This window comes from Rhodamnia argentea, chromosome 7, assembly GCF_020921035.1.
Source record: "Rhodamnia argentea isolate NSW1041297 chromosome 7, ASM2092103v1, whole genome shotgun sequence".
Lineage (NCBI taxonomy): Eukaryota > Viridiplantae > Streptophyta > Magnoliopsida > Myrtales > Myrtaceae > Rhodamnia > Rhodamnia argentea.
The window spans coordinates 8,308,033-8,329,918 of record NC_063156.1 but is presented as its reverse complement, the minus strand read 5'-3'; the positions used below and the strand labels follow the sequence as shown (position 1 = coordinate 8,329,918).

The 21,886-nt window shown below is 39.7% G+C and overlaps 4 protein-coding genes across 7 annotated transcripts; 2 read left to right on the top strand and 2 right to left on the bottom strand.

Annotated features, from left to right (window-relative positions):
- The first annotated feature begins 2,601 nt into the window (after positions 1-2,601).
- Positions 2,602-5,136, top strand: LOC115752494 (protein LURP-one-related 7). 3 transcript variants are annotated; one of them, XM_030690701.2, is made up of 5 exons: positions 2,605-2,906; positions 3,712-3,924; positions 4,043-4,211; positions 4,458-4,715; positions 4,771-5,136. In XM_030690701.2, exons 1-3 carry the CDS (start codon positions 2,661-2,663, stop codon positions 4,172-4,174), a joined length of 591 nt encoding a protein of 196 aa, XP_030546561.1. In that variant the 5' UTR covers positions 2,605-2,660; the 3' UTR covers positions 4,175-4,211; positions 4,458-4,715; positions 4,771-5,136. The 3 variants fall into 3 exon arrangements, with proteins under 3 accessions (XP_030546563.1, XP_030546561.1, XP_030546560.1); XM_030690700.2 differs by lacking the exons at positions 4,458-4,715; positions 4,771-5,136 and adding an exon at positions 4,274-4,392 and having other exon boundaries at positions 4,043-4,224; XM_030690703.2 differs by lacking the exons at positions 4,458-4,715; positions 4,771-5,136 and having other exon boundaries at positions 2,602-2,906; positions 3,712-3,904; positions 4,043-4,178.
- Positions 5,137-5,313: 177 nt separating this feature from the next.
- LOC115752493 (RNA-directed DNA methylation 4-like) lies at positions 5,314-9,207 on the bottom strand. Its single transcript, XM_030690699.2, has 10 exons — positions 8,924-9,207; positions 8,692-8,772; positions 8,128-8,219; positions 7,918-7,989; positions 7,693-7,734; positions 6,479-6,633; positions 6,285-6,403; positions 6,029-6,116; positions 5,865-5,935; positions 5,314-5,771 (listed from the first exon to the last, which is right to left on the bottom strand). The coding sequence occupies exons 1-10, from the start codon at positions 9,033-9,035 to the stop codon at positions 5,506-5,508; spliced, it is 1,098 nt and encodes a 365-aa protein (XP_030546559.1). The 5' UTR covers positions 9,036-9,207; the 3' UTR covers positions 5,314-5,505.
- Positions 9,208-12,842: 3,635 nt separating this feature from the next.
- LOC115752495 (sm-like protein LSM7) lies at positions 12,843-16,521 on the top strand. 2 transcript variants are annotated; one of them, XM_030690704.2, is made up of 6 exons: positions 12,854-12,958; positions 13,081-13,142; positions 13,278-13,359; positions 13,731-13,802; positions 15,503-15,555; positions 16,327-16,521. In XM_030690704.2, exons 2-6 carry the CDS (start codon positions 13,140-13,142, stop codon positions 16,414-16,416), a joined length of 300 nt encoding a protein of 99 aa, XP_030546564.1. In that variant the 5' UTR covers positions 12,854-12,958; positions 13,081-13,139; the 3' UTR covers positions 16,417-16,521. The 2 variants fall into 2 exon arrangements, with proteins under 2 accessions (XP_048139149.1, XP_030546564.1); XM_048283192.1 differs by lacking the exon at positions 16,327-16,521 and having other exon boundaries at positions 12,843-12,958; positions 15,435-15,535.
- Positions 16,522-17,890: 1,369 nt separating this feature from the next.
- Positions 17,891-21,403, bottom strand: LOC115752467 (transmembrane 9 superfamily member 12). The gene is made up of 3 exons (XM_030690670.2): positions 21,283-21,403; positions 20,963-21,147; positions 17,891-20,347 (listed from the first exon to the last, which is right to left on the bottom strand). The coding sequence occupies exon 3, from the start codon at positions 20,345-20,347 to the stop codon at positions 18,368-18,370; it is 1,980 nt and encodes a 659-aa protein (XP_030546530.1). The 5' UTR covers positions 20,963-21,147; positions 21,283-21,403; the 3' UTR covers positions 17,891-18,367.
- Between the last annotated feature and the right edge of the window lie 483 nt (positions 21,404-21,886).

Sequence of the window (21,886 nt, the reverse complement as noted above, 5' to 3'; positions counted from 1 at the left end):
AGTATTTTAAACGTGAACGGCTAGTTTTGAAATTAGTTTTGCTTTTCTCCTCCTTAATTTTTGCTTATTGTTTGAAGGAAAGAGCGATGATCCGCTGCTTCCTGTTCTATTTCAATTCGTTGCGCTCTCGTCTACTTCCTTTTTCTCTGTTTTTCATTTACTTTTCTTTTCTTTTCTTTTTTCTTTTTTTTTTTTAAGTTATGGTGGGGGAGGAGTTTTGAGCCGACCATATTAATTAGCGGGCCGATGTTACGCCGCGCGGAAAGGGTCTCTTGTCCTAAGCTTGTCGAGTGAACCAAAAATTTTCGAGGGAAATTTCAAATAAATATGTCCAATGCTATCAATTTTTTTTAAATAAGGGCATGAAGTGATGGATATTTCAAATAAGAATTTGAGGTGCCCTCGTTATATCAAATAAGGACCCAAAGTGACCATAATATTTTAAATAAGGGTCCGACCTCGCCGGCGAGCTAAATATTTCGGTGGATTAAGAGCATTTTCGTCAAAATATAATTTTAACTTAATTTTTAGTTGAGTTAAATAAAAAAAGTGTGAGAGTGAAAAAAAAAAAAAACACGGGTTAGAGGGAGGGCCTACCGACGACCCCGCCAACCGGAGATAAGGGGCTTCACCGGAACAAGGAGAGGGTCGTCGGACCAAGGCGACGATCATCGACCCTTGGCCGTCGACTTGGTCCAACCAAGGGCCGCAACCCTCTTCGTGTTCCGGTGATGGCCGGCGGGCTCTTGCCTGCGGTCAACGGGGTCGCCGGTCCTCATCGAGGCGCCGACAACCCCTCCTACTTGTGTTTGCTTCTTTTTTTTTTTACTTTTAGTATTTTTTAAAATTTTGAGAAATAGGAAAAAGGAAAAAAAATAATAAAATAATAATAATCAATGATGAAAATGCTCCTATCGATCGGTGAGTCAAACACTTTTTGAGACTGATAGAGCCACTTTAAACGCTTATATGAGATAAAAAAAAATGCATTTTAAGCCTTTATTTAAAATAATGTCAATTTTATGCCATTATTTAAGAAAATAAAGCCACTTCGAGCCCTTTTTTCGAAATTTTCTCAAAATTTTATGAGTTGTGCCTAAGAAGTCTCGAAATAATTCTTGGGAGTTAATATTACATTAAATATATTCTATCAAGAGTTGTGACTATGAATGCCTTTCAAGACACTCGAAATATACTATATTTGAAATTATTCAACTTTTGAGACACTAATTTTGCGCAACACCAGGAGTTTTCCAACAACTCATTGCTTGGCAGGCACTTTTTTTTTTTTTGGGTCAAATAGTAGTCATTTTGTTAACTAAACCCTTTTATCAAAGACAGCTTAGACGTGTCAATCTAGCATCTCTGATGAAAACAGAATGTTGCTCAAACCTGCTTAATTAATGAATGATACGTCCGATTAAAGGCATTCGCGAACGGATGGTAATAATTTCGAGGTTTCTTTAAATTTACGCTACTTGAATGATTTGGCTCTCTCCTCGTCTAGGATTGATAACCTAGGATTATATAGAGTTTATGATGAAAAGTGACAAATTACTTAGCAATCGAAAAAACCTGTCGTATCCGCAATACAATTTACACTAATTTTTTTAACGCTTGTACTAGAAAGAACATGTAATGAAGTTTTCTTATAAAGGGTAGGCAAAATATAGATGCACAAAAAAATTTATTTTATCATTATAGCAAACTTAGCACGACTTTTTGTATTGAAAAAAGATTGTCATGTGAAACATAACGTTATGAAATTTTAGATAAATTTGAAAAGTCGCGTTAAATTTATCACGGTTATTTTTTTTTCTTTTTTGTACATTTTAGGTCACTTTAGATTGATTACAATAATAAAATATTATTTATTTTTAGGTAATTGGTATATAAAGAATAAATGTTGAGTTCTTTTTTTTTTTCTACCCAAAAAGAATTTCGCTTTTCTCCCTACTCCCACTTATTTCAATAGTCATTGACATTGTTAATTATCAAGGAAATAATCCAACTAGTTCTTAAACTCTGACACAATGTATAATATCATTTTTGAACTTTTAGTTTGTTTAGTATGGTCCATGAACTTTTGATTCATATTCAATGTCATCCATGAATTTTCAATTTATTCAACGTGGTCTTTCAATTTTTAGTATATGCTCAATCTAGTTTACGACTTATATGAAAATGTTCAATATAGTCTTTACATTAATTCAAGTTTAGTGACAATATTAAACAGTTTGATATAGTCTAGGGACTAGATTAAATATATATAAAATTGATTTATCACATTAAATAAATTAAAAGTACGGGGACGATATTGAACATATATCAAAGTTCATGGGTCACATTGAATAAATTAAAAGGACAGGAATGACAATGCATATTAAATCAAAGTTTAGTAGTCATTTGTGTAATTATACTTTAATTTTTTTAAAGTCTTAATTGGCATTTTCCACATGCATAAGGACGACGAGGACGGGAATTTACTTCAGATTTTTTTTTTCTTCACGTGCAAAAAGTATGCCTTTTGTAATCGAACGAATATTCAACAAAAATTTAATAAAACTAGTGAAAACCTCTTCGTGCAGAGTTCCTTATTCGGACGCTTTACAAACACAACGCCGGCGTTTTCGGACAGAAAATTCTCTCTCTCGCTCTCCATGGACGCTTCATACGACGTCGCAGTTCCGGCGAGTCTGCTGATTCCGATCGATCTGTTCGGGTCAAAGAAGCACAAGAACCTTCCTCGCGGCGAATTGGGGTTCGTCGATTCCTCCGGTAATCCCGTCTTTAGGGTTATCCGTCAATCCAAGTCGTCGTCATTGTCATCATCGCCGCCTCGTCATGACACGAAATTACTTCTTGATGCTGCGGGCGATTCTGTCTTCTCCATTGTTCGTGGTCGCGTGAGTGTCCTCTGACTCTCAGCTCTTCTTCTTTGTTCTCGTTTGAAACGGTCAATCTGTTGCAATTTTCATTTTTTGGCCGGTTTCATGAGAGCTCTGTGTGTGCTTTTACTGGAAGGAGGAGATGGGTTAATCTTTTGGGTATCCTGTCTTGTGATCTGGTGAATTGGAGCTTTTTCTGTTCTAAATTCAGTGACGATGAAGTAGCAGACGGGCACCCGTTCTTTTGCGCGGTGCCCTGTTTTGGTGTTGTCATATTGATGTGTACCTCAGTATCGAGCTGATGATTTGGGACGAATTGATTTGTGTGACTTGTGGATGTGGGTAATTTCAAGTCAGACATTAGGTTTTGTGTGATTGAATAGGATCAATGCTCGCTTAGTCGCCTTCTACGGCTCTCTTATGAATTCGATGAAGTTGGGGAGTCCATGAAAACCGAGTGCTTATCTTGTAAGTGAAGTATATCACTGCTCTTGGTAATAGCCTTATGAAATCTAACCCTTTGGTAGGACCAGCGCGTGCTCGCTTTCTGGTAGTGCAAAAGTGTCAATATTCCAGACAAGATTTGAGTCACTTTTGGTGGGATTTGAAGGGAAAAAAGGGGTGCTCTTCTGAAGAGCTAAAATCGATCGTACATTGTGTAGAAAGGTAGGTTACATTGTTTAAAATTGATCATACAAATTGGCTTTTGCTACTTGATCTCGGGTTGCTTTGAATAGTCAATTCACTTATGTCTTGCTTCTTTTTGATGGCCTCATTTTATCCATTCTTATCATTCATTGACGTTCCTTTCTGGTGATTCTAGAATGGATCGTGGCAAATCTTCAAAGTTGATCATGGCGAAAAGAAAGAGTTGATATGCAACGTGCAGAGAACTCGAAAGTCCCTCACCAGAACAGAGCTGGAGGTACTTGTTATTGGTGAAAGCTGCGGCGTTCTAGGTTCATCCTTCAAGATGAAAGGTTTTCCATTCCAGAAGTCTTGCACGATCTATCAAGGTGATTCCATAGTTGCCCAGGTACTTAAATTGTTTTGGGGATTAAAATTGAGGCCTAAATGACTTGAAACCGGTTCAGATTTGTTTAAGTTATTTCTGGCTTGTTCCCTTTTCTCATTCATTGTTTTTGTACTTGCAGACTAGCCTTATGCACAAGCTTCACCAGATTTATGTGAGAAGGGGAAAATTTCGAGTGACAATATATCCCGGCTCCGTTGATCATGCCTTCATCGTCACGCTTGTGGTTATCTTTCTTTCTAGCGGGAAGTAGCATGCCGTTTCCTTTTTATGCAAACTGTTAATGAAAGGTATGTGCTTTTTGTCTTTGATAAGTTCCAGACGCTAACTTGCTTCTTTTGTCTTTGATAAGTTCCAGACACTCTTGACATTTTTGTCTTTGATAAGTTCCAGACACTAACTTGCTTCTTTGTGGAAAATGTCTACCTACCTTCCGTTTATTAATTGAACACCAGGACCTCCTGGAATAATTTCTGCAAAAGATGGCTTTTCTCTATATTGGTCCAACATTTAAATGCGGAATTTCTCCCCCACAGATGCTTCTTGCCGGTATACAAGATGCCGTGCAGCAGGACAAGTTCAATTCTGTGCAGCTCCTTGGATCGGCAATGTCATCGCCTTCAACATTTGATAAGTCAGATCACATGCCCAACATGAAGTATTTGCTTGTTGCTGAATGAATGGATCAACTCAAGCACCACAAGAAAATAGAGGAACCAACAATAGCTCTCGTGCCGGTGATTCGAATAGTTGAAGCTATCTTCAAGATGCTGCTGTGAATTTGCTTGCCATGAGTAAACGACTAGAGTAAGAGAGCTTATTGACCATAAGGGAGAAGGCCGGTTAGAGCACACTCTCCGTAATTGCTGATAATTAACTTTGGATGATAAATTGAGTCATTCGACTAAAGTTGATCCTTTGTTTAGCTTAAGGGAGTTGCAAACCGACTTTCCCGCCTCATATTTTTGTGTCCACATTTTGTGGAAGCAAATGCATATTGGAAATCTGGAATGTAGTTTGGTGGCAGTTCTTCTGTCATATAAGTTGCGCCTGTGCGTCGCCGATCAAACTCTCTAAGAGAGACAGGACGTTGCTGGGTGCTCTAAGGATTGGACTCCCTACATCATCCTAAAAGAATCTTCAGCTCTCTATCGAACGAGCGAATGAGTCATTTTTTTTTAAAACGAGAGAACGATTTTTTTGACGTTGTCATTACACGCGCGGAGACAAAAGGTGCTTGTCTGAAACTCGAAAGATATAAAACAAGACCTCCGCGGGTTTAGTTACCGACAACTGTGTGTTCTTGCTTTTTCCTACCTTCGTTTGATCCCACGTCCGTATAACTGCGGAAGTTGGAGAACGGCTCATTGGCGTCGCTATCAGAATACTTTTGGAAATGCCCATCTGCACTTTGTTCGTGGGCTGTCAAATCACTCCAGTATTAACAATCAATTACCAGAGTTCTTAATTAAGCCAGATCGTCCATGTGTAAAAAACTGAAGATGGCACAATTACTAAAAGCACTTCTTTCCACGCAATAGGTCAACTGGTGAACGAACGCCTCTGATTCATGTTGGCAAAGCTTCATCGATAGGACCATCTCCAATCAGCACCCTCACCCTCCTCGTGATCGTGATCAAGAACGTTGTCATCAAACCCCATCACATCTTCAAATGAAGCATCTATATCTGACGAACTACGCAGTACAAAATCCTCGGATTCTGAAGAGCTGTTCTTAGCACTCTCTTCTTCTTCTTCATCTTCGTCTTTAGATTGACCATCAGAATCTTCATTCTCGATTTCCTCTTCAGATTCCTCCTCAGGATAGTCATTCAGAGGATTATTCTCAGCTGCAGGATGCCAAGAACAAGATTGTTAAACACTCCAAAAGGGTTATCTAAACAGTGCATGGAAAAAAAACATAAAAAACAGCTCTGTCATACCATTAGAATCGTAGCTCTCCATATCTGATTCATCAGGCTCATCATAAAAATCATCCTCATCCACTTGCACTCTGAATCAAGATTCTTTACTTTCAGTCCAAAAAGTGAGAAAATGTATAATAATGAGGCAATTGCTAACACAAATCGTCATATGCAATACTTACAGCGGAAATTTGCTAAAAGAATCATCCTTCCACATGTCTACATTATCATTTAATGTATAGTAATCGTATATATAACCATCGGTGGCTCCCGAGACACAGAAAGATGAGTGAAAACTTTAAAAACACCACACAGGATGTCCTATTCAGGTGCACTGAAATATTACACTAGCTTTTTCTCATGAAAGATTGAACAGAACTAACAAATGATGCTAGAAAGCAGGAACACTAATAGGGATAACTATTTATGAAGCATAACCTTGTTTTGACTTGTGGGCCTTCAAATCGGATTCAATCTCAGCTGCAGCACTTGGAATGAATTCTCTCAACATAGGTAGATAACTAGATAACATCCTCTGATCGTCCAACGATAACTCTCTGCATCAAAATGATAAGAGCCTCTAACGTTGTTTAAGGCTTTAAAAAGGAAACAGTATTCGAGCAAGAGCTTACTCTTCCTTTTGGACCGTACTGGTTTTTTCTTCTCCATCAACACGAACAACATCATAAAACTGATACATGTCAAGAAGAGCTTTGTTGTTCGTGCCCCCTTCGCTTCCTTTCCGTCTACTCCATATTTGCTCAAAGCGAGCATTTTTGGCAATTGTCTGCAATCAATTGAACTACAATAGTAAATCACACAAGCCTCACGTGTTCTCGATGTAGGACTCCTTTATATGATTTTAATTGCCAAATCACCAGTACTGAATTTCCATATGAGGCAAAAAAATAAATTGCATAAAAGCTCCATTTTTAGACAATATTTAAAAGGAAATTTCATGGAAAGGTTAATCTTTGGCTCCTTATTAGAACTTTTATTCTGAAAATGTCTTGGACAAATAACCACGAATAACTTAGCAGACAGATTAAATGGGCCTCAGTAGGAAGCCCTTCAATTTTGCACCAACACATAACGCAATGGGCGTGATCAAATAGAAATAAACTATCCATTTCTAAAGGGCATCTGTTGTCCATAAAAATATTTCCAAACCAAATATAGAGCCAAGTAGATTAGCCTAAAATTTACAAACCTTACACATGATATTTCGATGGACTGTACACGAGGTTAATTGCACTGCTGCTCCGTAAAACACGAATTCCAAGGAAAAATATATGATTGTCAAACAGAATACAATTGCATGCAGCTCAATGTTCAGTCGTGAATATCATTATTTTTCTCAAACTACAAAACCACACAGAGATGCAAAGGGACAAACAGAAAACCAAGTGACCAGCCTTACATGCAGCTTAGGCAGTCCCAAATAAAGCATACTGAAGTTCCAGTAATTAAGTATACCTCTTTCTCATCAAAGTAATAGCAGGAAACAATGCGTAATATTGTGTAGGTCTACTTCATCTCCTTATCTCCGTGAATTCACTTAGTGACTTAATTCAAGTGAAGCAGCACAACTTCTACAGCCCCTCAAGTATAAGAGGAAGCACCCAATGCACCTTCTTTCAAATGATAATAATAACCTAAATCTATCGTTCGTTTATGGGTCTGTACAAGATAAATCTCTTGATGACTTGAATAAAAGTGAACATTCCTCTCTTTTTTTCCCTCAGTGAAAGCATCCTTGAATTCGAAACAGAACAGAAAAGCCAGTGGATTTCAAATCCTACACTGTAGAGAAAATCAATCTAATGGTATCAGCTATGCAACATACCTCTTTTGCCTCTCTCGCTTTAGACAGCAAGTCCTCTTGTATCTGCAGCCAAGAAATACAGAAGTGTGAAAAACATTGTGAGATCATGCCTTGAGATGGCAATCTTTGAAAATCCTGCTTCAACTCAGCCTCTCCTCCTACCCAATAACTTCTAATAGATATCAAAAACTTCCTCTCCAAGTATTTTTCCTACCAGGAAGAGAGAGAGAGAGAGAGAGATCTTACATTGTCCTTTTTAAATGTGCGTCTTCTTTCCTCCATAACTGTATTAGATCCAGAAACTTCAGCAGATCTAGGCTGTTCAAGAAAATAACCTCGATAATTCACTCAGGATGGACGAAAGTGAATTAAAAACATGTCAGTAAAAGGAATGTAATGAAAGTCCTTGAAGCATTTCCATATTGCATATGCTCGATGATATATGAGGGTTCTGACCAGAAATGATTGCAATAAATCAAAGTCAGCCTCGGAGCTGTTTGTGCTTTCAACATGTTTCACTAACACCCTTTTAATCTTCAACTCATTCTCTGCAAATGCAAATGTCAACAATGCTAATATGTTAGGGCAACAAAAAAGATAAACTTAAGAACTTAAAAAGAAACCGATATAACAAATTCAATTACATGAAACCTCAGCAATGTGGGGGCAAATATACCGCCAGAACCAGTGGTTATTTCGTTTAAAGTTACGACAGTCAATGGAACACATTTATCGAGCATTTTGTCCATAACTGCACCAGTTAGAAGCTCAATTTTCGAATTAGGAGCATAATTGATCAGGGCAGCCCAGTTCCCATACTAACACAGCGATATCCACACAAACATTTGATCCAACCAGATGACACACCCGCCACTATAGATTCTCAAGTAGTAGTGTACCCGTTGAATGGATTTGCATCCAAGAACAGAGCAACCATCTACCACTACTTCCTTCCTAATGCCGTCAGAAGATAAAACATGGGAACCAAAACGATGAAAACTTGAGGGCAGAATCAAATACCTTTTACAGCAGCGTCTGAGATAGACAATTTCTCAAAATCGAGAATAGGTCTCTTCAGCGGCCTCTCGTTGATTTCCAACCCTGCCAAACCCATTCAGCCGTGTCAACATATCGCAAAAAAAGGAGCGAGAAACAAGAGAGGTGTCGCTAAACAAGTTTTTTTTTTTTTTTTTTGCGGGGAACGAGCCATCAAAGGAAGCCGAGAAAGTCTCTGACAGAGAGCAGAACTCACAGAAAGCGTCGACGGGGGAGTGGGAGGCCTTGCGCTTGACCCGAACGATCAGTGGCTTGTCGTCGTCGTCGGACTTGGGACGGGCCGAAGAGCTCTCTCCAATGGCTTCCATCGCCAACTTTCCGAGCAAGAAATCGAGGGTTTAGGGTTTAATGCGCTCGCCGATAGCAATTCGATCATTCAAATTCACCGGCGAAGACGTTCGCTCGTCTCTTATAGCACTCGGATGTCTCCGGAACTTTTCGTTCCTCCTTTACATGCCTTGGCGGAACAATTGCCTTGTAAAACTTGGTAAAATTTCAAATAAGGTCCAACTATGTCCGTTTTCTCAAATAAAGATATGAAGTGGATTTCATTTTAAATAAAGATCCAAAGTGACTTTATTCAAAAGGAAAAATCTGAATAAGTGCATTTTCGCCATTTTTCCTTTTTTTAGTTGTTTCCTTTTTTTTTTCCCTTCTTTTTTCCCTTTCTTTTTTACTTTTGGCTTTTATTTTTGGGAAAATTTAAAATAAAGACCCGAAATCCTCTCGTTTTCTCGAATAAGAGCCATAAGTAAATCTTATTTCAAATAAGGGCCCAAAATAGCATAGTATGTTTCAAATAAGGGCTCGAAGTGTCTATAGTATTTCAAAAAAAATATGATGTAAAGGGCATTTCCGTCATTTTTCATTATGATGTTTTGCTTGTTTTTCTCTATTTTTTTTTCCTTTTTTCTATTTTTTTAAAAAGCAACCCTCCCGCCTATGGCCGCCGACCCACCGCTGGTTGGGGAGGGGGTCAGCGAAGGCGGCAAAGGTTGACTAGGTTGTCGGCAACCGTCGCTCGGGACCTGGCGGGGGTCGCCGGCCCTCCCACGATCATAGCGGGGGCCGGCGACCCCCACCCGGATCCAGGAGAGGGCCTACTGGCTCTCGCTTCTAGTCGGCGGGGTCGTCGGTCCTTGCCGAGGAGCCTGCGACCCTATCGGCCTTCACCCCCTCATCCGTGGGGCGGCGGCCACCCTCCCACATGTGTATGTTGTATTTTTCTTTTTTTATTTTTTTGTTAATTTTTGAAGAAACGGATAAAAGAAAAGTCTAAGAAATAAATCAAATAAGTAAAAAGATAAAAATGCCTTTGAAATCATGCCATTTTCTTGAGATTTTATGGCCACTCATGTTCTTATTTGAAATAATATTCACTTCAGATCCTTATTTGAAAAAATGAGAGCACTTCAGGCTATTATTTGAATAAGGTTCACTTGAGACCGTTATTTAAGAAAATGAGAGGACTAGCCTTTTTTTGAAATTTTCCCTTTGTTTTTTACCCTAACTTCCTCGCTGGGGCCTCGCTTAGGCAAGCCGAGGGTTGCCCTCTCTAGCCTTCCTCCATTGTATTCTTCTCCGCGTTCTTGCAGTTCCCTTCTGTCGTTCCATTTTGTACTCATCTACGGAGGGTGTTCAACAATTGATCTGCCAAAGAAAGGCATGGAAAAGTTGCAGAGAGCCACGTTCGGCTCGCCAGCATGCCAGCCACGAGCGAGAAAGCTAGAGCAAAAAAAAAAAAAAAAAGCCCAAAAAGAAAGTAAAAAAAAAACTAAAAAAGAATGAGGTGATGAAAATGCCCTTATTCATACCCTTCTTTAAAATAATAAGGATATTTTATGCCATTAATAAAGACATTTCGAACATTGTTTGGGATTCTCCCTAAAACTTGTGTATGCTTCCAAAGTAAATTTCTTATTTTGTGCATTTAAATTAGGGTTAATACCATGGAAAACCCCAAATTGATACACTTGTGACAAATTTACCCCAAATTATTTTTTTGACCACAAAAAACCCCAAATTTGTACACATATGACAAATTTACCCTAAATTGGTACACATGTGACAAATTTACCATCAGTTAATTTTCATTAAATTTAACCGTCAAATTGCTGATTTAGTGACACGTGATAGTTGATGGGTATACCAATATGGGGTTTTGACCCTCTGTTTGTCACAAGTTTATCAATTTGAGGTTTTTCATGATATTAAATCAATTTAGCGGGGGGTGAATTTGTCACATGTGTACCAATTTGGGGTATTTAGTGATCAAAAGAATTAGTTTAGGGTAAATTTGTCACAAATATACCAGTTTGGGATTTTTGGTGGTCGAAAAAATAATTTGGGATAAATTTGTCACAGATGTACCGGTTTAGGGTTTTTCGTGGTAAAAAAAATAGTTTGAGGTAAATTTGTCACATGTGTACCAGTTTAAGGTTTTTCATGGTATTAACCCTTTAAATTATAGAATTTGTCATAATCATTCATTTTATTCCTTTTATCAACTTATATTTTCGTGAATTGAACGTAATAAACGTAACAAATAGAGGTGATCCAATCTAAGTTCCATCCGAAATATGAAACGTTCCATGCATTTATTGGAACCATAAATCTACCATGTCACTAGTTTTAGGGCCAATTGTAGGGTCTATCCATTTCCACATGTATTTTTAATTGAACGATTTGTGGTGAATCACCTATGATTAGATGTGTTAATATGCGTTTTTGACCCACTTTTACTCACCTGGTTATATACGGGTTCAACAAAATTTTAAAATAGGTCAATTATGAATTTAGACTTATAAAGTATATTCAAATATGGGTCTTAACACAACCTATTTTCAACCCTTAGCTTGCAGCTTCCCAACCCTACTCACGTATATTATTTTATATTTTATTATCCTTTATCTCCGTTGTTTATATTTTGAGAATTCTAGATCCAACGGTGGACAACTTTATGGCTATCTCCATCATTAAGAGTTAATTCATGGTTGTCTTTATCCTTAAGAATCAATTATATGGCCGTCTCTATCCTTAAGAGTTAATTTCATGGTTGGGGGTCTCTAAAAGCACATGCAGGATAAGCAAGTGTTTCAGGAGACAATTCATAAAAAAAGAGCACTATCAACAAGCTGGAACTAATCAAGATCCATAAATAGGAAGATGAGTTAGCTAGGAATATGAATCAATTGACAAAGTTCAGGCCATGACAATCTACATGAAAGGGCAGTTTTGTTGATGCATTCCTGTTGAGAAATTTTTTTTTTCTCCGACTCCGGATGAGTTTGAGGCATCCCGTGCCTTTTTTCCAAGATTTTTTTTAAACTTATTTGAATCAGAAATTTTCGCCGCACATTTTATTTACGAATTTCTCCAGCTGCAAAGTGATGTTAATAAATCTCACACGTGTGGAATTGCGGTATTTCCAATTGATAGTCATTATGGTTAATACCATGAAAAACCTTAAACTGGTACATATGTGACAAATTTACCATAAACTATTTTTTTGACCACAAAAAACCCTAAACCGGTACATCCGTGACAAATTTACCCCAAATTATTTTTTTGACCACCAAAAATCCTAAACTAGTATATTTGTGACAAATTTACCCTAAACTAATTCTTTTGACCACTAAATACCCCAAATTGGTACACATGTGACAAATTCACCCCCCGCTAAATTGATTTAATATAATGAAAAACCTCAAATTGATAAACCTATGACAAATAGAGGGTCAAAACCCCATATTGGTATACCCATCAACTATCACGTGTTACTAAATCAGCAATTTGACGGTTAAATTTAATAAAATTAACGGAGGGTAAATTTGTCACATGTGTACCGATTTAGGGTAAATTTGTCACGAGTGTACCAGTTTGGGGTTTTTTATGGTCAAAAAAATAATTTGAGGTAAATTTGTTACAAGTGTACCAGTTTGGAGTTTTCCATGGTATTAACCCTAGTTATTATAATAATGCATTAAAATGAACGCATCCGACAAATATCACAAACAAATTATGTATCATCACTGCTGACCTGGCACTCCACGTGATAAGAAAAAGGCCTAAACGGGTGGGGCCCCTTTTATTCTGGGCCGAGTTGAGCTTGAAGCCCAGTCAGGTCACATGGCGCTCAAATGCCAGCAAGCGGGAGAGAGCGGGGGCGAGGAGCGAAGAAGAGCAGGAACGAGCAGCTTGTTTCCACCGAAACCCTAAATTTCCGCCGGAGGTTAGTTCCCAATTTGTTTCGTGGCATGTTGCTCGATCAACTGCGTAGTTCGCCTTCTGATCGCGCAAGGAATCGCCGTTGATCTCATCCATGGAAATGTCATCTCCGTTTCATTCATTCAGGGTCCTGTTGATTTCTGACCGAGGAGCGAGCAAGTGACGGCGGAAATCAATCGGCCGACATGGTAACTGTTCATGTTTTTTTTTCCCCCTTTCTCTTCACAACTGAGACCGTCAGGTGAGTGCGAGGGACAGAACAACAGGTGAAAGAATTGGCTTGATTTGTTTGTCTTTTTTGGTTGGTGATGATGATGTCTCAGTCGGGAAGGAAAGAGACGGTTTTGGATTTGGCCAAGTTCGTGGACAAGGGGGTTCAAGTCAAGCTTACTGGTGGAAGACAAGGTCAGTTCCAGTCTTCTCTCTTTCTGACGTGAAAAGTGAGATGCGAGTGATGCATCTGAAGAGATATGACTGTTTCTGTTGGTATTTTGCTGCCGAGTTTAAAGCTCTGGATGGTGAGATTCCTGTCTATTACGAAGTGCGAAAGAGTTTGGGTTCCGAAGCAAACTAGGGGCCGGGAAAAGCCCGTAGAAGTGAGTACTTTGAGGCTATAACTCTCAGTTTCACTGAGAATTAAGTACTTAGAGCCTCATCCAAGCTCAAAACCCGCGATGGTTCATGCTTAAATAGGAATGCATGTCATGAGTTTTTTCACTTCTTTTCCTTTTATCTTGCTTCTTTTACCGTTTGTAATTCTTTTTCCTTTTCTACAGTTACTGGTACTTTAAAGGGATATGATCAGTTACTGAACCTTGTTCTGGATGAAGCTGTGGAATTTCTACGAGGTAATCACTCTGCCACCAAACTTATGCATTTACTCTAATCGTGCATTGACTGTAGTGTATTTTGATGTATAGAGAAGATAGATTTACTCATATAGTGGTATCTTGACATTTTGTGTGCTCAATCTGGGTGCGGAAGAAGTTAGAAAGCTCTATAGTTTTGCTACTAAAAAACCCCTTTGTTCTCGATTTTTTTACATATTGCGGAAGCAGATGCATGATAATAGCCTCATTACCTTTAACGACAAACTGTATTAGGGTGAGGGGCTTGGCTTTGTGACATCTTCTTCAATTTCTAGAACTCTAATTTTAGTGCAATAAACAAACCCCATTTGGTACAACTTCTTATTTACTGATTGGCCGGAAAACATATGCCAGCATTTACTTCTTTGATGCTGAAAACAAACCTATTATGTCCTCCGCTGATGATCTCCTTAAGTGTCAACTCATTTTCTGTTAGCTGGTGGTGCACTTGCAACAGAATAGTCAAATATCATCACCACTTACTTAAGCTTCAGCGAACTCATGGGAGCAGACACTGTCTTCGCAGTGGACATCCTCTTTAATGGAAGTTTTTAATTTGGACAACAAGTAATTTACGGTCTTGTGATTCGTTCATTTTCTTGACCTGAAATACGACTGCCTGTACTTTTGCTCTGTTGTCATTTATCTTTCGTTCATGTCGCTGTGGCTGATGCTTTATCATTCCTTTTTTTTCACCCCTTAAGAGGAAGGATTTTTGGGGAGAGATTATTCAAACAGACAAATTGGTATCTACGTGAAGCGTAGGTTAACACTTAATTTTCATCTTTTGTGCCTTTTAGTCATAGCATCGGCACTTTCCAAGCTATATTTACAAAGGTGAACTTTAAGTTTTGTTTCATCCGTAGTTGCCTTCTGTTCCTTATGGCTTAGCTGTAGGCATTTGCGTAAAGATATATTCCGAAGTTAATATGAACCCTTGCTGGTTGGTGTTCAAGACTGCACATGTTGTTATCAAGCATATCTTAGGCGCCCTTCCGAATTTAGAGCTGTTGCTTAATCACGAAATGACAACCTAAATAGCATGTCCATGCATCTAGTTTAAGATAATTATCTCATCTCAGGTGGAATTATTGTCGCCACTGAATATTAATATGATTGAATTGAACTATGGCCCATATCCTTCAGAAGTCTAAAAGCAATGGAGGGAGGAGTGTATTGGCTAAACTGAAGACCCAATTAATCATCTCTCCTACTCTGGAAGGACAGAGTAAGCAAAAGTTTTCATTTTAGGTGGAATATTTGTCGCCGCTGAAAATCAATGCAATTCAATTAAACTATGGCCCATAGCCCTCAGAAGCGTAAAAGCACTGGAGGGAGCAGTTTAATGGCTAAAACTGAAGACCCAATTAAATGTCTGTCCTACTGTTGATGGACAGCAAGTAAAAGTTTTCGACAACTAAAGAATTGCCACAGTTCCAGATTTAGGTATACGCATCAAGTCATTGAGTGGTCTTTTCAGGGTGGAGAATGGAGAGAGATTAGTTACTTGCTTAAACCAAGGAATTATCATTTTGGGACCATCCAATACTGCTACATATATTGCTTTTGGGCTTTCAATGTTCACTTGATAGAGTGCTTGTTGCTATGCAGGACTTCCCTTGTGGAAATCTCACGTGCTTAGGGAACTAAAAATGCGAAAATCATATCTTTCTATGCAGATCCTGATGACCCCTTGAAGACCACGGATCAAACCAGGCGTCTTGGCCTAATAGTAAGGATATCTTTCGCTCTGTCATCTGAATGTCCAATATGAACTGTCAATTGGCTTTTGATTGGAGAAATCAAATTAGATAATCAGCGTGGTTAAGCTGGATATATGCCAGAGATGTGTGGCAGACGTGACAATCAAAAGTATATCATCAACTGCATATCCAGAATAGTGTGATTTCAAGTTTCTTGGTTTGACGGGCAAAACCTCTTCAAAGCCACTTCAACACAAATGAATTAAAGATTGCAAGCATAGGTTTAGCTGCTTGACATTAACAGGATTTCTATCTTTAGAAAGCTCCAGACCATTTGACCTACTTGTATGGTGAAGATTTTTGGAGGCATTGCACAACTTGTGTGGTTTGGGTTTGTGGACTTATTGCTGCAAACTGTTACGTTTGGATCACATTTGCAATTCTGATGGGTTTAGTCTAAGTTTTGGTAGGACACAAGGTAATCGATGAAGTGCTGGGGTTTTCTATAAAATTGCACCTCAATTTATGCAGATTGCCTTTTGCATCTCAATATTGTGCAGAAGGTAGAATACACACACTCCTGTAGTTTCTTTTTTCTTTTCCTGCCAATACAACGCTCCAGGAGCTTGCTTGAGACCTCCTGCTTCATGGATGACCCAGTATGATAGAACGCGTTCTCGCCCGTGACATCTGAAAGATCATGAAATCGATGTTCTTTTCAACTTTTGACCTTCCTCTCGTATTTCTTTTATTCCTTTTTTATTTTCTGATGAACGCTGTTGCTGTGTCTTTTATTGCAGGTCTGCCGGGGAACTGCTGTGATGCTTGTGTCGCCTACTGATGGCACAGACGAGATTGCGAATCCCTTCGTCCAGCCAGATGGCGCTTAAATTAGTCTTTCCTTTTCCTTTTTGTTCTTCGCCTTACTTTTGGCTGGATATCTGTACAAATATCTTGCCATCCATTATGAATTAACTCCTCTGATGTTTAGCTTATGTGCCCTAGTTGTGTTTTTTTTTTTCGGGGAATTCAGACAAATGCTCTCTCTCTCTCTCTCTCTCTCTCTCTCTCTCTCTGTGCGGTTGTCAAGTGCAGTTTCTCTTTTACGGTGAAGCTCGGAAGATGACGATGATTTCCTTTTCAGTTGGAAGAAGGTGGTCCGAGACATCAATAGCTCTAGTCTTGGTAGTGAACCTTAGTCGTGAATTCCGCCCCCACAAGTAGAGCCATAAGGAGTCAATGTCCAAAAACAAGTCGACGCATCCCTCTGGTTCTTGTTCTTCGCTTGGTTTATGAAGCGCGAAGTAAGTCGTAGCCGCAAATGTCATTGGTTTTAGCCACAGTGACAAGGCCAAGAAGCTATTGTTACTTAAGTGGCAAAATCTCGGCTTTATCAGTCGCATTTCACCTGGCTGAACTTCGAGACTAACCACAAAAGTAGGCGATCTCCACGCATTTTGCTATATATTACGGGGAAACTTGCTGTTGAAAATTACTTTCTTTCCATAGTATTTGTTCGACTTAGAGGACTAAAACTTGTTCAATGTCTAGACAGCAACCATAATTGGTACGTCTGCATATTTATGACCCAGATACTTCTCTACTGCTGACGGATACTTTGTACGGTCTCCTCACCCCGAAGCTGAAATAATATCAAGTGACGTTTCCACCGGACAGTAACATACTTCCAGCATGCGGGCCGGCACTTTGAAAGGACTTGCACTTGAAAGAAGTCTCCGCACTTAATTCCTTTTTATCTTTTTTTCTACCCTTCTTTTAATTTCTCTCTCTCTCTCTCTCTGACTTTTACTCTGACTCTTTGAATAGGGCGAGAGTCAAATTTCACATTTATGATACTAGTGTCTCCACTCCCAATTCCTTTACCAGTAGATCTGCATACCTATTCACCCACCCAATTCACTTCACGAATCACAAACTGATGGCTCTACCACCCTCCTGAAGTATCAACTTCACCATCTATAACAAGCATGCAGCCCCGTTGGGTTCAGAACTTATGTCCATCATAAGCTGGCTGTTATTAGGAGGAAATCTTCTTTGTATACATGAATATACATAATTTGTAAGTGATACGGCTAGACAAAAAACATGTTCGAGGAACAGAGTCAATGCATGCATAGAGGCCCAATGCACGTAAAAAAGATAGCATCATCTCGATGCGCTCACCTTCTGCCGAAGCAGAGTACTTGCTATTTCAACACTACACTAGCCAAAGTTATGCCCTCATAATCTATAACAAATAGCTCCAAGAAGGCTTCTGGTTAGATGTCTTTGCCAGAGATCAACCTCATCTTACCACTTTAGTGATGAACGAGCATAACGTCACAACAGGATATCGCTGCTGAGTGGGCAAACTATCAGTTGATTTAACAGATATGTGAACAGTATGGTTCAATTACTGCCTTACTGAACCGAGTAGATATCAAATCTGACATGATTACCACAACAACATCAAATATCCAAAATATGAAATAAACTGTCCATTGACTATAATAATCACTGACATGAACTAAAACCCATGAACAAAAAGTTTTAATTGATCAGACATCCTAGAACAATTTCGAGAAACTATAATGACATCAAATCCTCTAACGTCACGGAGCTCATAAACGATATAAGGCATGGATAATATCAGCAATGGCACGTGCCTCTCTATCCAGTGCAGCATGGTTGGCTACAAAAAGGTACTTGAGAAAGCCAAAAGCAAGGACCAAGAAAACTTTCTACAGACCAGAGGCAGAGACTCCAACTAGCTCGTAGACTTCATGAAAGGTGGTGGTTTCCTTTTTCTTTCTCTTGGGAGGGCATGAAAGGTGAAAATCTCTAATCAATCTTCACAGATGAGAAAAGGTAATGAACAAAATAGAAAGATGTGACGAAGCCAATGGTGCCAGTGGACAACATGATTGCAGTTGCCATAATCAGAGAATAACCAAGGTAAAGCATGGCCGACACGGGTCCACTCAAACTCTGAAGGTCAAAAATCAAGTAATTGATGGAATATAGGAACACGTAAAGGGCGACTGAGCCAGATGCATAGAAAGCTTTCCACCACCATCGCCAGTCCTCCACACAAAGATGCATGTAGGTAAGGACCACAGACACTTCAGCACAGACAATGATCAGCAATAGGAGCACAATTAGCAGGAAGCCAAAGACGTAATAAAACCTCCCTAGCCAGATGCTAGAAAGGATGAAGAACAGTTCAATGAAGAGGGTTCCAAATGGAAGAGTCCCTGCACCCAGAACAAGAAGCCACGATGGATATTTGCGTGCAGGAATTTCTCTGGGGATCTGGTTGGTACGAACAGGATATTGAATTGCCTCAGCACGTGTGCCTAGAAATCCTCCCAAGAGCGTGAGCGGCACGGAAATGCAAAACCAAAGGGTGAACAGGATGAAGTACAAGTATATGGGAATAGCACTAGTACTGTTGCTTCCCCAAAGTAAGAAATTGAGTACCGTAAGAATTACGAAGACAATCCCAGGGAAAAAGCAAGCAACTGACCAGGAGACAGACCTCCATCCTTCTGAAGTTCCCTTGAGAGTTCTCCATAAGCGGACACCAACATACCCGGCAACAATTCCAAGAAAAAGATAGAGGATTATCATCCCAGTCAATAGCATTCCTCGTGAAGCAGGCGACATAAAGCCGAAAGCTGCAAAGACAATGGTGACAACTGCCATTCCCGTAATTTGAACCCCATCTCCAATCATCACACAAAGAAGCTTGGCACACTCTGGTTCTCTGAAGACATCGCCCACAACAAGCTTCCAGCCAGAAAGTTCCTCATTCATCTGTGCTTGAGCTTCTTTGTCCAATTCCTCGTACCTTGTCAGATCCCTTCTCACCGTCCTTAAGAATATCACAAAGACAATACCAGCTAAGAAAAAGATTACCATCAATGAGTTGAGGATGGAAAACCAGTGTACTTTTGCACCTTCCATTTGTAAATAAGCATCCCATCGTGATGGCCATCTAATGTCGCTCTTCACAAATTCAACATCGTAAGTGAATGACACTCGCTCGTGCTCCCTAATTATTTGCGACTTTTCAAGCTCCACCGGGCAGGTAACAGAATCGATTTGGTTATACATTTGGTGCTTTGACATCTTGTCGGGGTCATGTTTAACACTGCAAGGAACGACCTCAAACTTAACTATCTCAAAACCTGAAGCCTTCTTCTTATCAGCTTCAGCGATTATACCGAAACCTTCTTCACCAGTTCCTATGATCTCCACACCACTCCCTTCATACTCATGAACCAAGACCCTAAATTTGAGGTGATTAATAATGTAATCCTCCTTGCTTCCAGGTGGCGTGTACCCAACTGGAAAACCAGTCCACTGAATGTTGACATTGTTCTGCTTGGAGTACCTCAACGCTGGCAAATTGTCAAGAATCATGTTGACTTGATACAAATCCCGAGTCCTCTGTTTAAGAAGCTTCACTTGATGATCGCTCAGCGGGGCCGTAGTGCAGAGGTACACCGTCTCGTTGACATTCATCTGGAAGCGATAGGGGGAGTTATCGATTTGATCTCCCATGAGCAGCTCACCAAGATTCTCCGCACTCTTCTTAATCCCACCCTGTGGTTGGCAGTAAGGGAGACTGTAATAGCTAAATGGAAGTTCGGTCTCAATAGATGTCAACGAATTGACTTTGGCCAATATCTTGTCACCAGTGGAGTATGTATGCATGTAGCTTCCAGGAAGATAGAACCCACTACAAACATGGGCAAACAGAACCAACAGCACAGGCAGAGGCCATTTGCACTTTGAGTGCATCCCGGATCTCGACATCTGAAGCCAAAAGTAAAACGAACAAAACAATAAGAAAAACACATTTACATCATCGCGTTCGCCTGACACTATGACTAGCATAATCCGATGAAAAATTTTCACTGTGGAGAAGACAATTGACCTGCAACCGCCAGTCAGAGAAACATCTATAATTTCCAGTCCAGCAAAAATTGTTGCCACTTAAAGAGTGAAACAGTAAACAAACGTCCCAACTAAGTTGTTTTATCTTCGTAAAGAAAAACCCGTGATCCAGACAACAGCAGACGGAGCAGAGCTAGATCCCAAAGCACGGAACCATATTAAAAACGAGTGGATGCCTTTCAACACTGAACAATGGCACGGATCCAATAGTCAATACATGCATACAGCAACAATGAAATGCAACCGAGCTTAACAATCACTATCCGCGAGCCTCGAAAACCCATTAAGTGAGTCAGATCATTCATCGCCTCGCAGGACTTACAATTCACTACAGAAATGGACAATAACCAATCAAAGAACATCACACCAAAAAACACTCAACACACCAATACCTGAATACCCAAACTAGATCTACCGCGCGAACATATTCATCAACCAAACAAGGGCGCAAAGATGGCGTGATCGGATTCATACCTTTCTCAGATCTGGACCCAATTCACCGATCAGATCCACTTCTCAGCGCTCCCAAACACGCATGCGAATCGAAAAAAGAAACTGCTCCCCTTCCCTTTGGACCTCAGCGACGCAACGCGCTCGATCCCTCCTCCTAATCACTGAATCCCCTTATTTTATACCGAGAAAAAAGCTGTAGATGTCGACTGCACAAGAAGCGACCCCGAGAGGCTCAGCTCAGATCAGATCTGCCTTGCGATGGTAAGCGCAAACTGCACATATATAACGGCAGCGACTGTATAAAAAAATGGGTTTTTTTCCATTTTTTTTTTTTTTTTTACCAGAGAGAATTCGAGGACTGTAACGTGGAGAAGGGTTGGATGATAGAAAAGGAATAATCGAAGAAGACGAAGAAGAAGAAGATGATGATGACGATGGGGAAGAAATTTGGGTGTTTAACCAACCTTCGCTAATCGCATCTCGGTCGCGACTGTGGTTGAGAGTGTGGTTGAGTTGGCCCATCAAGGCCCAAGTAGTGGCGGCGACTGAGGTCTCTTGATGGGCCTGGGCCCTAGGGTTGACGTGCTAACACTAATTAATTTTGATGATTTGCTTTATTTAGTTATTTATTTGCCAAGTTTGGCTTATTAATGTAAGGCGTCGCCAAGAGAAAATATGATGCTTTTGATAATTTTTTTGCCAAAAGAAGAATCGTATTTACTAGGCTTTGCACGAGAAATTTCAGAGTAGCAACTGCTCTACCTCTGTAACGTAATGGTCTCTCTTAAGAGTGCGCATAAGTTTTGATTTCATGGAGAACCCGACGCGATTTGCTTGGCTTTACACCGCTCTTCGAAAGAATTGGTTTGATTCTCCATTATGAAAGTTTGAAAACCCCATTAAGACCAGCACGTGCACCGATTTTAACTTTGGAATGACCGATTG

What these genes read in the sequence shown, in the direction of transcription:
- LOC115752494 (XM_030690701.2), top strand. Translation starts at nt 2,661, where the DNA reads ATGGACGCTTCATACGACGTCGCAGTTCCGGCGAGTCTGCTGATTCCG. An exon ending in TCTCCATTGTTCGTGGTCGC is followed by an intron (nt 2,907 to 3,711) that starts GTGAGTGTCCTC and finishes TGGTGATTCTAG; the next exon opens with AATGGATCGTGGCAAATCTT. An exon ending in GTGATTCCATAGTTGCCCAG is followed by an intron (nt 3,925 to 4,042) that starts GTACTTAAATTG and finishes TTGTACTTGCAG; the next exon opens with ACTAGCCTTATGCACAAGCT.
- LOC115752493 (XM_030690699.2), bottom strand. Translation starts at nt 9,035, where the DNA reads ATGGAAGCCATTGGAGAGAGCTCTTCGGCCCGTCCCAAGTCCGACGAC. An exon ending in CTCAGACGCTGCTGTAAAAG is followed by an intron (nt 8,220 to 8,691) that starts GTATTTGATTCT and finishes TTGCATTTGCAG; the next exon opens with AGAATGAGTTGAAGATTAAA. An exon ending in ATTTATTGCAATCATTTCTG is followed by an intron (nt 7,990 to 8,127) that starts GTCAGAACCCTC and finishes TTTCTTGAACAG; the next exon opens with CCTAGATCTGCTGAAGTTTC.
- LOC115752495 (XM_030690704.2), top strand. An exon ending in GCTTACTGGTGGAAGACAAG is followed by an intron (nt 13,360 to 13,730) that starts GTCAGTTCCAGT and finishes CCTTTTCTACAG; the next exon opens with TTACTGGTACTTTAAAGGGA. An exon ending in CCAGGCGTCTTGGCCTAATA is followed by an intron (nt 15,556 to 16,326) that starts GTAAGGATATCT and finishes CTTTTATTGCAG; the next exon opens with GTCTGCCGGGGAACTGCTGT.
- LOC115752467 (XM_030690670.2), bottom strand. Translation starts at nt 20,347, where the DNA reads ATGTCGAGATCCGGGATGCACTCAAAGTGCAAATGGCCTCTGCCTGTG.